Source organism: Chiloscyllium plagiosum, chromosome 16 (assembly GCF_004010195.1).
Source record: "Chiloscyllium plagiosum isolate BGI_BamShark_2017 chromosome 16, ASM401019v2, whole genome shotgun sequence".
NCBI classification, from domain to species: Eukaryota; Metazoa; Chordata; class Chondrichthyes; order Orectolobiformes; family Hemiscylliidae; genus Chiloscyllium; species Chiloscyllium plagiosum.
In genome coordinates this window covers 67,517,888-67,532,919 of record NC_057725.1, presented here as the reverse complement: position 1 = coordinate 67,532,919, position 15,032 = coordinate 67,517,888, and the positions used below count along the sequence as shown (strand labels likewise).

At 41.3% G+C, this 15,032-nt stretch overlaps 1 protein-coding gene across 1 annotated transcript in view; it reads right to left on the bottom strand.

The window, feature by feature from the left end:
- LOC122558126 overlaps nt 1-15,032 on the bottom strand; it is a 112,209-nt gene that overhangs the window by 8,941 nt on the left and 88,236 nt on the right. The window contains exons 16-19 of the mRNA XM_043706444.1: nt 13,566-13,594; nt 13,345-13,482; nt 9,515-9,566; nt 7,483-7,585 (exon numbers count right to left, since the gene is read on the bottom strand). Of these exons, the coding sequence (XP_043562379.1) occupies nt 7,483-7,585; nt 9,515-9,566; nt 13,345-13,482; nt 13,566-13,594 (322 nt within the window). The remainder of the gene's footprint in view (nt 1-7,482; nt 7,586-9,514; nt 9,567-13,344; nt 13,483-13,565; nt 13,595-15,032) is intronic.

Below are 15,032 nucleotides of genomic sequence, written 5' to 3'. Positions count from 1 at the left end.
CTGCCTGGACTGGAGGGCTTACCTTATGAAGAGAGGTTGACTGAGCTCAGACTTTTTTCATTGGAGAAAAGGAGGAGGAGAGGTGACCTAATTGAGGTATACAAAATAATGAGAGGCATAGATAGAGTCGATAGCCAGGGCAGAAATGGCTAACACGAGGGGTCATAGTTTTAAGCTGGTTGGAGGAAAGTATAGAGGGGATGTCAGAGGCGGTTCTTTACACAGAGAGTTGTGAGAGCATGGAATGCGTTGCCAGCAGCAGTTGTGGATTTAAGAGACTGCTGGACATGCATATGGTCACAGAAATTTGAGGGTGCATACATGAGGATCAGCACAACATCGTGGGCTGAAGGGCCTGTTCTGTGCTGTACTGTTCTATGTTCTATGTTCTAAAATAGGTGACAGGTTTAGATCTGGATTGGCGGAGGCTTGGAGGGCTGAAGGGCCTGTTCCTGTGCTGTAATTTCCTTTGTTCTTTGTTCTTTGATCTAAGAATGCAATGCTGGACTGAATTCTGGGGAATGAAGCCTGACAGATGTCCATGCCGACTGTGATGGTGACCACAACACCTTACATTTTCAGTTTGTTCTGGAAAAGGAGAAAGATGTTCTGCAAAAAGGGTAATTATTAGGGTAAGGCATATGTTCTTAAAATAAGACAGGATCTGTCTAAAATAGACTGGGAATAGCTACTTGAGGGTAAATCTACAGCAGAACAGTGGGAAGTGTTCAAAAAGAAACTAGGGAGAGTACAGGCCCAACAGCTCCCTTTCGGGTGAAATGTAGCCTGGATGGATAAGAATATTCAGGACTGGATAAAAATGACAAGAAAGAAGAATAACAGGTACAAAGGGAGCAACACAGTGGAGAATCATAGAATTCCTACACTATGAAAAGAGTTAATTTGGTCTATTGTGTCTACACTGATGCTCTAAAGAGCATCCCATCCAGGCTCACCTTTCCATCCTATCCCCATAACCCTGCATTTACCATGGCTAATCCACTTAGCATAGTAGTACAAAATGTGCGGGAGAACTCAAAAAAGCAATTAGATGGGGAAAGAGGGGCTATGAGAAAATGCTGGTGGGCAAGAATAGGAAGAATTCCAAGATATTGTACAAGTATATCAAGGGGAAGAGAATAACCAGGGAAGGAGTAAATCCTATCTGGGACCAAGGGAGCAATCTATGTGTGATGCCATTGGGAGAGTTTTATATGAATACTTTACATCAGATCTTTATTTGGGAGAGAAAGGATGCAAGTATAGAATTGGACTGTGAAGATCCTGAGCAGATTGATGTAAGAAGTGCAGGTTTAGGCAGATTTAAAAGTGGACACACCCATAGGTCTGTGTGAGTTGTATCTCAAGCTGCTGTGGGAGACAAGGGTTCCACTTTACAAGAAGGGTGGTAGATATAGACCAGGAAACTGCATACCAATGAGTCTCACATCAAACTACTGGAGAAAATAGTGAAGGATAAAATTAATTTCCATTTAGAGATGTAAGATTTGATCAGTGACAGCATGGCTTTGTCAGAGAAGGTCTTGTCTAACAAATATAGTTGATTTTTCCAAGAGTTAACCAAAGGTTTGGATGAGGATGGGGTAGTTGATGTGATCTATATGGATTGCAGTAGGGTACTTGACAAGATTTCACACAGGAAACTGAGAAAGAAGATAAAACATGGTAATTTGGAAAGTTGGATACAAAATTGGCTTAGTGTTTGGAGACAGAAGGTGGTAGTGGAAGGCTGTTTAAGTGACAGAGCCCTGAAGTCCAATAGTGTACCACAGGGATCAGTGCTGGGTCACGTACTGTACATGATGTTCATAAATGATGGTGATGAGAATGTAGGGGGAATGATAAGTAAGTCTGCAGATGACACAAAGGTTAGGAGGGAGGTGTTAAGTTACAGCAGGATATAAACAGATTGGTCAGATCGGCAGATCAGTGGAAGATTGAATTTAACCCTGATAAATGTAAGGTTGTGCACTTTGGAAAAGGAACAAGACAAGGAAGTACTCAATGAATGGCTGGACACCGTGCGGTGGGCGGCACGGTGGCACAGTGGTTAGCACTGCTGCCGCACAGCGCCTGAGACCCGGGTTCAATTCCCGCCTCAGGCGACTGATTGTGTGGAGTTTGCATGTTCTTCCTGTGTCTGTGTGGGTTTCCTCCGGGTGCTCCGGTTTCCTCCCACAGTCCAAAGATGTGCAGGTCAGGTGAATTGGCCATGCTAAATTGCCCGTAGTGTTAGGTAAGGGGTAAATGTAGGGGCATGGGTGGGTTGCGCTTCGGCGGGTTGGTGTGGACTTGTTGGGCTGAAGGGCCTGTTTCGACGCTGTAATGTAATCTAATCTAATCAAAGAAACTCAGAGAAAGAGATGGCTTTTGGAGTGTTGTCCACTATAGTGATTGGAAAGAGGTCAGCCAACCGGAAATAAAGGGGAACTTTGTGATGAGATATCGGCCTGCATGGAGTAATTTCATCCACAGATTCCCTGAACGTGGCAGGACAGGTTAATAAGGTAGTTATGTAGACATAAAGAACACTTGCTTTTATCAGTAGTGACATAGATTATCAGATCAAGGAGGTTACATTGGATCTGGATAGAACTTCAGTTAGGCTAAAGCTGGAGTTCTGCGTGTAGCTCTGGTCACCACATTACAGGAAGGATGTGATTGCACTGGAGAGGGTGCAGAGGAGGTTCACTAGAATGTTGTCTGGGAGGGAGCATTTGAGCTGTGGAGAAAGGATATGCTTGGGTTGTTTTCTTTGGAACAGTGCTGGCTGAGGGGGGACCGGATATAGGTGTGTAAGATTACCTGGGGCATAGACAGGGTAAATTGAAAGCAACTGTTCCCCTTAGTTGATAGTTAAGTAACAACACAACATCATTTTAAAGTAAAAGGCAGGAGGTCTCGAGGGAATTTGAGGGCAGCACTGTGGTTCAGTGGTTAGCACTGCTGCCTCATAGCACCAGGAACCTGGGCTTAATTCCAGCCACAAGTGACTGTGCAAACTCTGCACATTCTCCCCATGTCTGTGCAGATTTCCTTTGGGTGCTCCAGTTTCTTCCCATAGTCCAAATATTTGCAGGCTAGGTGGATTGGCCATGCTAAATTGCCCTCTGGTGTCCAGGTTGTGCAGGCTAGGGTTAAACATGGGAAAATGCACTGTTAGAGAGTCTGGGGGGGATGCTCTTTGGAGGGGTAGAATGGATTCAATGAGCCAAATGGCCTGCTTCCACGCTGGAGGGATTCTATGATTCTAAAATTTTCACCTAAATGGTGGTAGTGGTCTGGAATGCACTGCCTGGGAGGGTAGTTGAGGCAGGAAATCTCACAGCCTTTAAAAAAGCACTTGGATGAGCATTTGACGTATCATAAAATTCTAGACTATGGGCCTACTGTGGAAAATGGAACTAGGATAGCTAGTAGTGTATTTTTGGCCGTAGAGTGTCTATGGGCTGATAGGCCTCTTCTGTGCTGTATAATTCTCTGCTTGAAGAGAAATACAGAAAGTTAAAGTGGAAGGACAAGGAAATAGTGCATGGCAACAAGAGGATAATGTTAATAGGAATGTGACAGGAAGGAACAGAATGTACAAACATGAATGCACCAGCAAATATGATCAGAGAAAGGAAAGATGATTTTTAAATAAACAGAATTAAAGATTGTCTATCTGAATACATGCAAAGCTTGTAACAGATGAATGAACTGATAGCACAAATAGAAGTGAGAATGTATATGATATGACACATTGAGAGTCATGTTTGTAAAGTGACCATCCTGTCCTGAATATTCAATAATATTTAACACTTCTGAAGGACAGAAAGAAGGGAAGTGGAGTTGGAGCTGCATTGCTAATGAAGGATGTGATCAGTACAGTTGTGAGAAATAATCTTGTATGGAGGACAAAAGTATTAATTTGGGTGGAACTTCTTGGCACCATACATTTGAAACTTAGCATCAGCATTATGTGAGCTCATCAACAAGGATGTACCATATACAGAGGAACCTCGATTATCTGAATGACACGGGCAGGGAGTATTTTGTTCAGATAATCGAATGTTCGGATAACACAGTTTAAACGAGCATCGGAACCTTGCGATCTTGTTCAGATAGTCCAAAATTTGGATAATCGACGTTTGGATAATCACGGTTCCTCTGTATACAGCAAAAGAACCATCAATCTACACAGAAGATGGGGTGGGTGGAGGGGGAGCATAAATAATAGGTTGAGATAGAACCTAAAGAGAGAGAAAAATAGTTGGTCAGATGGAGGAGTGGTTAAAGGCCAGTCTGGGGGAATGAATAACTGCTAATTTGGACAATTAATGACTGACAATATGTGTGGTAGCAGCTCATGTAATGACAAGACATGGGGGTGGAGGAAAGCACGGGGAAAGGTGCTCAAGCCCTAAAATTCAATGTCAGATTGAACTTGATATTAAATCTGGGTCCTAAGTGGAAAATTAGGTGCTGTTCTTCTAGCTTTCACAGAGCTTTGCTGGAGCACTGCAGCAGAGATGTTCGCCAGGGAGCATGGCGGTGTGTTGAAGTGGCAAGCAATTTTTTTTTGCGGATAGAATGTAGGTGATCTGAACGTAGGTCACCCAGACTGTGTTTTGTTTCTCAGATATAACGGAGCCCACACTGTGAGCAGCGAATGAAGTAGACGACACATCAGACACAGGCTGCTGCCACACACAACCCAGCAATTTCTGTTTTTGTTTCAGATTTCCAATATCCACAGTTCTTTTTTTAGACCATCAGCCTATGTTTGAGTCTCTCAAGCAAGCATTGTCAATGGAGAACTGCACCCTATAGTTTCACAGTCCAAGGCAGAATACAATCCTGGAAGTGAAGGCTTCAAGAAAAGGGAAAAGAATATACAACATGCAAGATGGAAAAACAATTGCATGTGGATGCAATAGTTTCATCACAAGTACAATCCAATTATTCCAACGTAGAATAGGAAACACTTGGTGGCTCAGTGGCTAACACTGCTGCCTCAAGCCTGAGTTCAATTCCAGCCTCAGGCGACTGTCTATGTGGAGTTTGCACATTCTTCCCGTGTCTGCATGGGTTTCCTCCCACAATCCAAAGATGTGCAGATTAGGTGAATTGGCAATACTAAATTGCCCATAGTGTTTAGGAATGTGTGGGTTAGGTGCATGAGTCAGGTGTAAATGTAGAGTAATAGGGTAGGGGAATAGGTCTTGGTGGGTTACTCTTCAGAGGGTCAGTGTGGACCTGTTGGACCAAATGGCCTGTTTCCACACTGGGATTCTATGAAATACACTAAGGGCATATAGCCATACAGCAGACATTATATCCACCATATGATATGAACGATTGGCCAGGGATTAACAGTGACATTGAAAAGTTAGTGAGGCATGGCAGAGCAACAGAATCATGACATTCACATGAAATTCTGTAAACCACTTGTACCAAAATCATTGCCAATCCATTACAGAATGGAGATGACTTCATTTTACTCACCAATTATTTCCCATTTCCATTTGACACACAGGTAAATAACATTTCAAGTACAACTATAACAGACAGATTGAGTGCCATAGTCATTTTGTTTGGTGCACCTGAAGAAATCACTTCTGACAATGCACTGCAATATATGGTCGGACTTTTTAGAGATAGAGTCAGTTATTCTATAACGTGATGGTTGCGTTCTTGTGCAACTCTGCATTATAGAAAATTCACATTTTAGAAAGAGCGCTTAAAGTGTGGCAATTTAATTGCGTTACAGCCAACACATAAAATTTCACACTTTAGAAACAGTGTCCCCAATTCATTAATTGCATTACAGCGAATTTACATTATAGCAGAATGACCTGTATGTGCACCAAATGAGACACCTTCACCACATCATTCGAGATCAATGGTTTCACTGTTTGTACTGTTAAATCACTGAAGTGAAGTGTAAGTCAATAAAACAATATTTTCATGTTGCCATGTTACACCTCAGAGATATGCCTCAGGGATATGCCTCATTGTCAGGAGAGATCATGCTCACTAGGCAAGTGAGAATGTTCTTGCCACCTATCCAAATACTCCAAGTTGTGGAGTGCCCTCCTTGACAGTAATAGAGGATGATGATGGTCCATTACTATTATATAGGTGAGGAACTATCTAAACTACATATAGGACAAAAGGCCAGAATCATACCACATTGAGAACATGATTACACACAGAGATGTTCAGAGTGCACGAAGATCCATGGACAAATGAAGTCATGAATCCTCATGAAGTAATACTGAAGAAGACTAGAAGTCAAGTAAGGAAAATATGTAATACACCAAGTGCACACAGTGAAATCAATAGAACACACCCAAACTATTAAAGTGTGATGGAATACTAGGACAACAATCAACATACTAATGACACGCCTCCAGAAGATTATATCATAACAAGTTCTAGAACAGTTGTCATAACGATATTGAACTCTTACACTTCTTTATTGTAAATTTTACAATCACTATCCCTGAAAATGAATTTTGCTATTACACAATAGTTTTCTGTTGAAACAGATAGCATATGAGAGCTATGTTTGGAAAATTAAAGGGAATATTATATTATCACCTTTGAAGTGATGTCCATTTAAGGGCTTAATATGCAATTAAGTCAAGTACTAGGATGTTATCATATGAGCTGTTTGCAATGTGATACTCAAGGCATTGGATGTGTCTGGAGCTTACTCAAAACTGTCTACTACTTTACTTTTGGGGAGGTGATGGCCTAGTAGCTAACAGTCGACTATTAATCCAGAAATTCAGCTGATGTTCTGGGGACCCAGCTTCAAATCTCGCCATGACAGATGGTGGAATTTGAATTTAATTTTAAAAATTTCTGGAATTAAGAATCCATTAATGACTATGAAACCATTGCTGATTGTCAGAAAACTTCATCAGGCTCACTAATGTCCTTTAGGGAAGGCAATCTGTCATCCTTATCTGCTCTGGCCCATCTGTGACTCCAGACCTACAGCAATGTGGTTGCCTCTCAACTGCCCTCTGAAATGACCTAGCAAGGTGGTCAGTTCAAGGACAGCTAGGGATGGGTAATAAGTGCTGGCCAGCTATCAACATCCACTTCCACAAATGAATACAAAAAAAGATAAATGCATCCTTGATTTTCAAGTGAATGGAATCCACCAGATGACGAATTATACTTACATAACATAAAGGTATTCTAGTATCAACTTCCCAACAAATACTGAGGAAAAGACTGCACAGAGCTACAGAGTCATTGATGGACATAAGTGGTCATCACTCCAATCCAACATTCCCCCTTAAATTTCCAACTGTTTGCATATATAAGCAAGATTTCCACCAAACCTTTGTTGAAGTTGCATCATTTGAGCAGAGAAAGCTCTGAGCAGGGAATTCTCAATATTATATATTCTAAAATTGTTTCATTTACTTTAATGAGAATTGATACCAAGCAGAAATTTCTTACATGGTTTCTGAACTACAACGCCCTTTGCAATGATTGAGAACAACGTCGACTTTGCAGTCATTCTTCCTCAATGTAGCTGTGCTAGTAGTAATCGAACACATAGCTGTGAAAAGAAATTACATTCAGAAATTTGTAATATCAATCCCTTAAAAGAATGTTAATGAATTTCAGATACTGATGAAAATATCTAAAAAAAATGTGCATGCTTAAGAATGAATACTTTTCATGAATTTATTTGTTAGCACTTCATGTTAAGTACAGGCTGGAATTCTGTGACGAGTGATCACCTCCTGACTCCCCACAGCCTGCCTACAGCATCTACAAGGAGTGGGATGGAATGCTCTCCTCTTGCCTGGATGTGCGCAGATCCAAAAAAATTGAAGAAGCTCAACACCATCCTGGACAAAGCAGTCAATCTGATTGGCACTCCATCTACTACATTAATCACTCACCCCCTCACCTTAGTGGTAGCAATGTGTACCATATACAAGGTGCACTGCAGAAACTCACCAAATATCCTTTGATAGCCTCTTTCAAACCTTTAGTATCTATCACCTAGAATACCATCAAATGCAAGTTCCCCTCCAAGCCAACACAACCTACTTGGAATTATATCACTATTCCTCACCGTTGTGTCAAGATCCTGAAATTCCCTTCCTACTGATAGGAAAAAGTGAGGACTGCAGATCTGGAGATCAGAGTCGACAGTGTGGTGCTGGAAAAGAACTGCAGGTCAGGCAGCATCCGAGGAGCAGAAGAGTTGACGTTTCGGGTATAAGCAATTCACCAGGAATGAGTCTCATTCCTGATGAAGGGCTTATGCCCAAAATGTCGATTCTCCTTCTCCTTGGATACTGCCTGACCTGCTGTGCTTTTCCAGCACCACACTCTCGATTTCCTACTGATAGCACATGGACCAGAGGGGTTTAAGAAGACAACTCAAAATCACCATCTCAAAGGCAACAAATGCTGGCCAGGAGAACAATACCGATATCCCATGAATTAATAAAATATAAAAAATTATGTGAAGTTTTGGGTAGAACTTTAAATGCTACGAGTGTAAACTAGGCGTAGCAGACATTTCCCTTAACTAATGAAACAGTCTACAACCAGGAAGTGAGTCCAAGTGCCAAAAATTATCAAATTCTGCACAATGTCCAGGGTAAGGATATTATATTAGGAGGGATATGGAATTAGTTGCTGGGGACTCACCAAATAGGTAGTTTTAATAACGGGTGGCCTTATTGTGAGGCGTAAAGAATAAAGCTGAGAGTTCCTCCATTCAGGGGCCTGTGATCGACTTGTGTTTTTTGCATTTTTGGTCAGAAATCAACAATTAGGTGGAGGGTTTGGCCTGCTTGTCAAATTGGCATTTTGCAAATGTACAAAAATGAGCTGTGCACTAATGGCTCAGTGATTAGCACCTCTGTCTCACAGTGCCAGGGACCCGGGTTCAATTTTGCCCTTGGATGATGGTCTGTGTGGAGTTTGCACATCTTCTAGTATTGTGTGGATTTCCTCTGAGTGCTCTGGTTACCTCCCGCAATCCAAAAATGTCCAGGGTAGGTGGATTGGCCATGGGAATTGCAGGGTTATAGGGTAGGAGGGGTGGGTCTGGTGGGTGCTCTTTGAAGAGTCCGTGTGGACCTGATATGTTGAATAGCCTTCTTCCACACTGTAGGGATTCTATGATTCTAAGTTGGGCTGAACAAAATTGTAAGCATGCATTCCAGTCCTTACTTTGCACTCTCCTTTAGAAGACTGGGATATAGTCAAGTATAATTCAATAGGGTGAAACTGCTAATTTAGACAAAAATATAGTGCAATGATTCTGTTAAGATCAGGAACATTAAGTTTTATTTGACTTCAACAATTTTTCTTTAATCTGATTTAAACTAATTTACTGAATAAGTGAGAACTAAAGTTATATAAAATCTTTCATATCAGAAGAATGATTAGTTAAACCATTCCTGATTTGCATGAAGACACTCACAAATAACAAGTGAAAATTCATTCTATAAAAAACACATACGCTTGCAGTGATATGTTTTGCAGCATCCATTTGCATCATATCCCAGTGGTATCTGCAAACAAACAGAAGAAAATAAGTTTCATTTACCTCCATGAAATGCCTCAATGGATATTTCTGAAGTTTACTGTATTCTTGCTATTGTCTTTTCTATTTAACCTGAGATCAACTTTACATTTAAATAGTATTGTTCACTTATATGAGATGGTTTAACCTTATGAAACAAACCAGAGAATGGGAAGAGGACATGCTTCCAATTGAAAAACTAACTTGATATATCCACTGATCAGTAGTTAGCAGGGTCAGCCTGAGAGAGAAGACCATTGTGGTAGATGGGGTAGGAAACTATCTAATCGTGACATTAGAATAATGTTAAGTAGGGCCTGGAATGGAAGACCATGCGGCAGAGGTTGTAGTAAAATATCTAATTGTGACATTAGAATAACTTTAAGTAGAATGTTGGCCAAAATCATAGTGGCAGAAGTAGAGAGAAAACAGGAACTATCATTATTGGTTTATGATATATCTGGAGAGAGAGAACTCTGACTAACACAGTTGGGCATGCTGATAAGCTAACAAAAACATGATAACAAAAAGGTATAAAGAGCTACGGACTCTGAGGTTCGGGGGAAATCAAGAATTTGCTTTCTGGTTGTCACGGTTTTTTGTTTGCAAATAAAAGACCTACTTCTTGAAGAACTCTCCGCATCTCATGGTAATTTTCCAGATTTTCTCCGCGACATACTCAAGGAGCCTTGGTGAATTTCTGCAGTGCGTCTTGTAGATAGTACACATTGTTGCTACTGAGCATCAGTGGTAGAGGGACTGAATATTTGTGGATATAGCGTCAATCAAATGGGCTGCTTTGTCCCAGATTGGCGTCAAGCTTCTTGGGTGATGTTGGAGCTGCATTCAACCTTGACATAAAGTGTGTATTCCATCACACTCTTGACTTATGCCTTATAAGTGGTGAACAGGTTTTCAGGAGTCAAGAGGTGAGTTACTTGCTGCAAGATTCCCAGCCTCTGTTCTGATCACCACAGTATTTATTTGACTAGTCCATTTCTGGTTTCTGGTCTATGCTAAACCCCAGTATGTTAATAGTGGGACATTCAGTGATGGTGATACCAGTGAAAGTCAATATGGTCTGTTGTTGGAGATTGTCATTGCCTGACCCTTGTGAGGTGTGGGTGTTACTTGTGACTTGTTAGCCAAGCCTGGATCTTGTTCTTCCTGCATTTGGGCAAGGACTACTTCAGCATCTGAGTAGTGGCAAATGGCACAGACCATTTCACAGTCATTGATGAACATCCCCACTTCTGACCTTATGATGGATGGAAGCTCGTTGATGAAGCAGATTGTGATAGCTGAGCCCAGACACTGCCCTGAGGAATTCCTGCAATTCTGAAAAAAAGGTCACTGGACCCAAAACATTAACCCTATTCTTCTGCTTTCTCTCCTGAGGTAACTGAGGAGGAAGTGCTGGATGTTTTGAAATGCATAAAAGTGAATAAATCCCCAGGGCATGATCAGGTGTACCCTAGAACTCTGTGGGAAACTAGGGAAGTGATTGCTGGGCCTCGTACTGAGATATTTGTATCATCAATAGTCACAGGTGAGGTGCTGGAAGACTGGAGGTTGGCTAACGTGGTGCCACGGTTTAAAAAAGGTGGTAAGGACAAGCCAGGGAACAATAGACCAGTGAGTCTGATGTTGGTGGTGGGCAAGTTGTTGGAGGGAATCCTGAGGGACAGGATGCACATGTATTTGGAAAGGCAAGGACTGATTAGGGATAGTCAACATGGCTTTGTGTGTGGAAAATCATGTCTCACAAACTTGATTGAGGTTTTTGAAGAAGTAACAAAGAGCATTGATGAGGGCAGAGCGGTAGATATGATCTATATGGACTTCAGTAAGGCGTTCGACAAGGTTCCCCATGGGAGACTGGTGAGCAAGGTCAGATCTCATGGAATACAGGGAGAACTAGCCATTTTGATAGAGAACTGGCTCAAAGGGAAAAGGGGGAGTGATGTTTTTCAAACTGGAGACCTGTGACCAGTGGAGTGCCACAAGGATCGGAGCTGGGTCCACTACTTTTTGTTATTTATATAAATGATTTGAATGTGAGCATAAGAGGTATAGTTATTAAGTTTGCAGATGACATCAAAATTGGAGGTATAGTGGACAGCGAAGAAGGTTACCTCAGATTTCAATGGGATCCTGATCAGATGGCCAATGGGCTGAGAAGTGGCAGGTGGAGTTTAATTTAGATAAATGTGTGGTGTTGCATTTTGGGAAAACAAATCTTAGCAGGACTTATACACTTAATGGTAAGGTCCCAGGGAGTGTTGTTGAACAAAGAGACCTTGGAGTGCAGGTTCATAGCTCCTTGAAAGTGGAGTTGCATGTAGATAAGATAATGAAGAAGGTGTTTGGTATGCTTTCCTTTATTGGTCAGAGTATTGAGTACAGAAAATTATGAGGGGCATGGATAGGATAAATGGACAAAGTCTTTTCCCTGGGGTGGGGGAGTCCAGAACAAGAAGGCATAGGTTTAGGGTGAGAGGCGAAAAATATAAGAGACCTAAGAGGAAATTTTATCACTCAGAGGGTAGTACGTGTATGGAATGAACTGCTAGAAGATGTGGTGGAGGCTGGTACAATTGCAACATTTAAAAGGCATTTGGATGGGTATATGAATAGGAAGGGTTTGGAGGGATATGGGCTGGGTGCTGGCAGGTGGGACTAGATTGGGTTGGGATATCTGGTCAGCATGGACGAGTTGGACTGAAGGGTCTGTTTTCGTGCTGTACATCTCTATGACTCTATGACTAATTGACCTTCAAACACCACAACAATCTTCAGCCTTGACTATAAATTCTATATTTTTTACACAATGTAATTGTTGTACATTTCTTTATATTTTGCTAAAATAGGGCAAGTAGTGACCATGTACCACCTGTTCACTGAGTAATTATTTTTCTGATCACCCAAAATGTTCAGATAACATTGGAAAATATGACTATAGCACCACCTAGAGGTCTCACAAGAAATAATAATGTATAAACATAACAAAACAGGAAGTTTTGGGGCAGAATTCCTTCCTCTGACATAGACTCTCTGTTTTCAAGTACCACTCTAGAAGGTTGAGTCATTGAGTCTTACAGCATGGAGACAGGCCCTGTGGTCCAACTGGTCCATGCTAACCAAAATGTCTATCCACGCGAACCCCACTTCCCTGCACTTGGCCCATATCCTTCTAAACCTTCCCTATCCATGTATTTGTCCAAATGTCTTTTAAATGTTGTTAATGTACCCACTTCAACCACTTCTGCTGGCAGTGCATTCCATATGGGCACCACCCTCTGTGTACAAATGTTGCTCCTCAGGTTCCCTTTTATTCTTTCCCCTTTAACCTTAAATTGATGCACTCCTAATCCTCGATTCCCCAACCTTGGGGAGGGGTTCTGGGCCGGGTGCTGGCAGGTGGGACTAGATTGAGTTGGGATATCTGGTCAGCATGGACGGGTTGGACCGAAGGGTCTGTTTCCATGCTGTACATCTCTATGACTCTATGGATGGCTGGTTTGAATTAGATTAACGTAAACAGCATGGGGTTTGATGCCTGTTTTGTCTGAGGTGGTTTTGGAATGTGTCCGTGATGGAGATTACAATGTTTTGTGTCATATGTGCTTTTGGAAGAGAACTAATGTGGAATGCATAATAGTGTAAAGGAATTCAGTCTGAGATTTTTTTTTAGGAGGAAATTTGAATCTGTCAATGTGACACTGATGAACATATTTTAGCATTTAAATAGGTAATACATAACTTACACAATTTTCATCTGGTCCAGGTTCAGTACAACTTTTAATAAGAGTTGTTTTTGTCAGTAGGCATTGATGGTCTTTGTAGACACAAGTCCCAATGACCTTTGTACAGTTATAAACTTCCAGCTGAATACTTTCACCAATCTGTGAAAAGAGAAAGACTAGATTACTGTGAAATGGATGTTTTCATGAGGTTGTAAGTTCAATAGTTTGCATGCTGTTATTACCTTTAGATACTTTCCATTCACAAAGCACTCTGAAAAAAAAACAAAAAAGTATTTTCAGTTTTAATACTGTAATAATCCAGAGGTTAGAATTAACAATGAGCCATTTTAATAAACACTTCCTACTGTCTTTGCTGCTCCAGTCATAGCTTGCCCAGTTTAGGATCATATCAGAACTGTATTTTTATTAATTACTCAGCAAAATAAATCACAACCTTTACTTATGCACCATGCAGCAGGTGAAACCCTTATTGAGAAAGAACTATTTAAAGAAACATGGTCCCTATAGTTTCCTTCTTCTTACTGTGTGGGAAATTACATACTCACATTTGTGTCTCACCATTCTTTCATATAATATTCAGAAAATTAAATTTTAAAGTATCACTTATAACAAAGAACAAAGCACAGGACCTAACCCTTAGGCCATCCAAGCCTGCACTGACACATTTTGCCCTTCCATACTGAAAATGTCTTCACTTACAGGATCCATATCCCTTTATTCACTTCCTGTATTCATCCAGGTGCTCCTTGAATGCAGCTGCTATTGTGTCTTCTTCCTCCACCTCCTCTGCAACACATTTCAGGCACTCCCTACCCTTTGTATGAAAAACCTGCCTTGCACAGCTCTTTTAAACTTCCCCCCCTCACATCTTGAACCTGAATCCACTAGTAATTGACCTGTCCACCCTGGGAAAAAGGCTCACAGTTTCCACTCTATCCATTTATAATCATATAAACTTCTATTAGGTCACCCCTCAACCTCCTGCATTCCAATGAAAACAAATCCAGTCTGTCCAACCTTTCTTCAAAGCTAAAATCCCCCATACCAGACTTCATCTTAGTAAATCTTTTCTGCACCCTTTCCAAAGCATCCATATCCTTCTGGTTGTGTGGTGACCAGTGCTGTATGCAATTTATGAGGCATGATCTCCCAGCACAAAGCCATGCTGACCACTCCTAATCAATACCTAATTTTCCAAATGCAAGTATATGTAGAGTAGTGATAAACGGCTCCATTTCGGAATGGCAGGCAGTGACCTGTGGGGTACCGCAGGGATCAGTGCTGGGACCGCAGGTTTTTGCAATATATGTTAATGATATAGAAGATGGTATCAGCAATAACATTAGCAAATTTGCTGATGATACAAAGCTGGGTGGCAGGGTGAAATGTGATGAGGATGTTAGGAGATTACAGGGTGACCTGGACAAGTTAGGTGAGTGGGCAGATGCAGTTTAATGTGGATAAAATGTGGATAAATGTATAGTTATCCATTTTGGTGGCAAGAACAGGAAGGCAGATTACTACCTCAAGGGAATCAATTTAGGTAAAGGGGCAATACAGAGAGATCTGGGTGTTCTTGTACACCAGTCAATGAAAGCAAGCATGCATGTACAGCAGGTAGTGAAGAAGGCTAATAACATGCTGGCCTTCATAACAAGAGGAATTGAGGAAAGAAGCAAAGAGGTGCT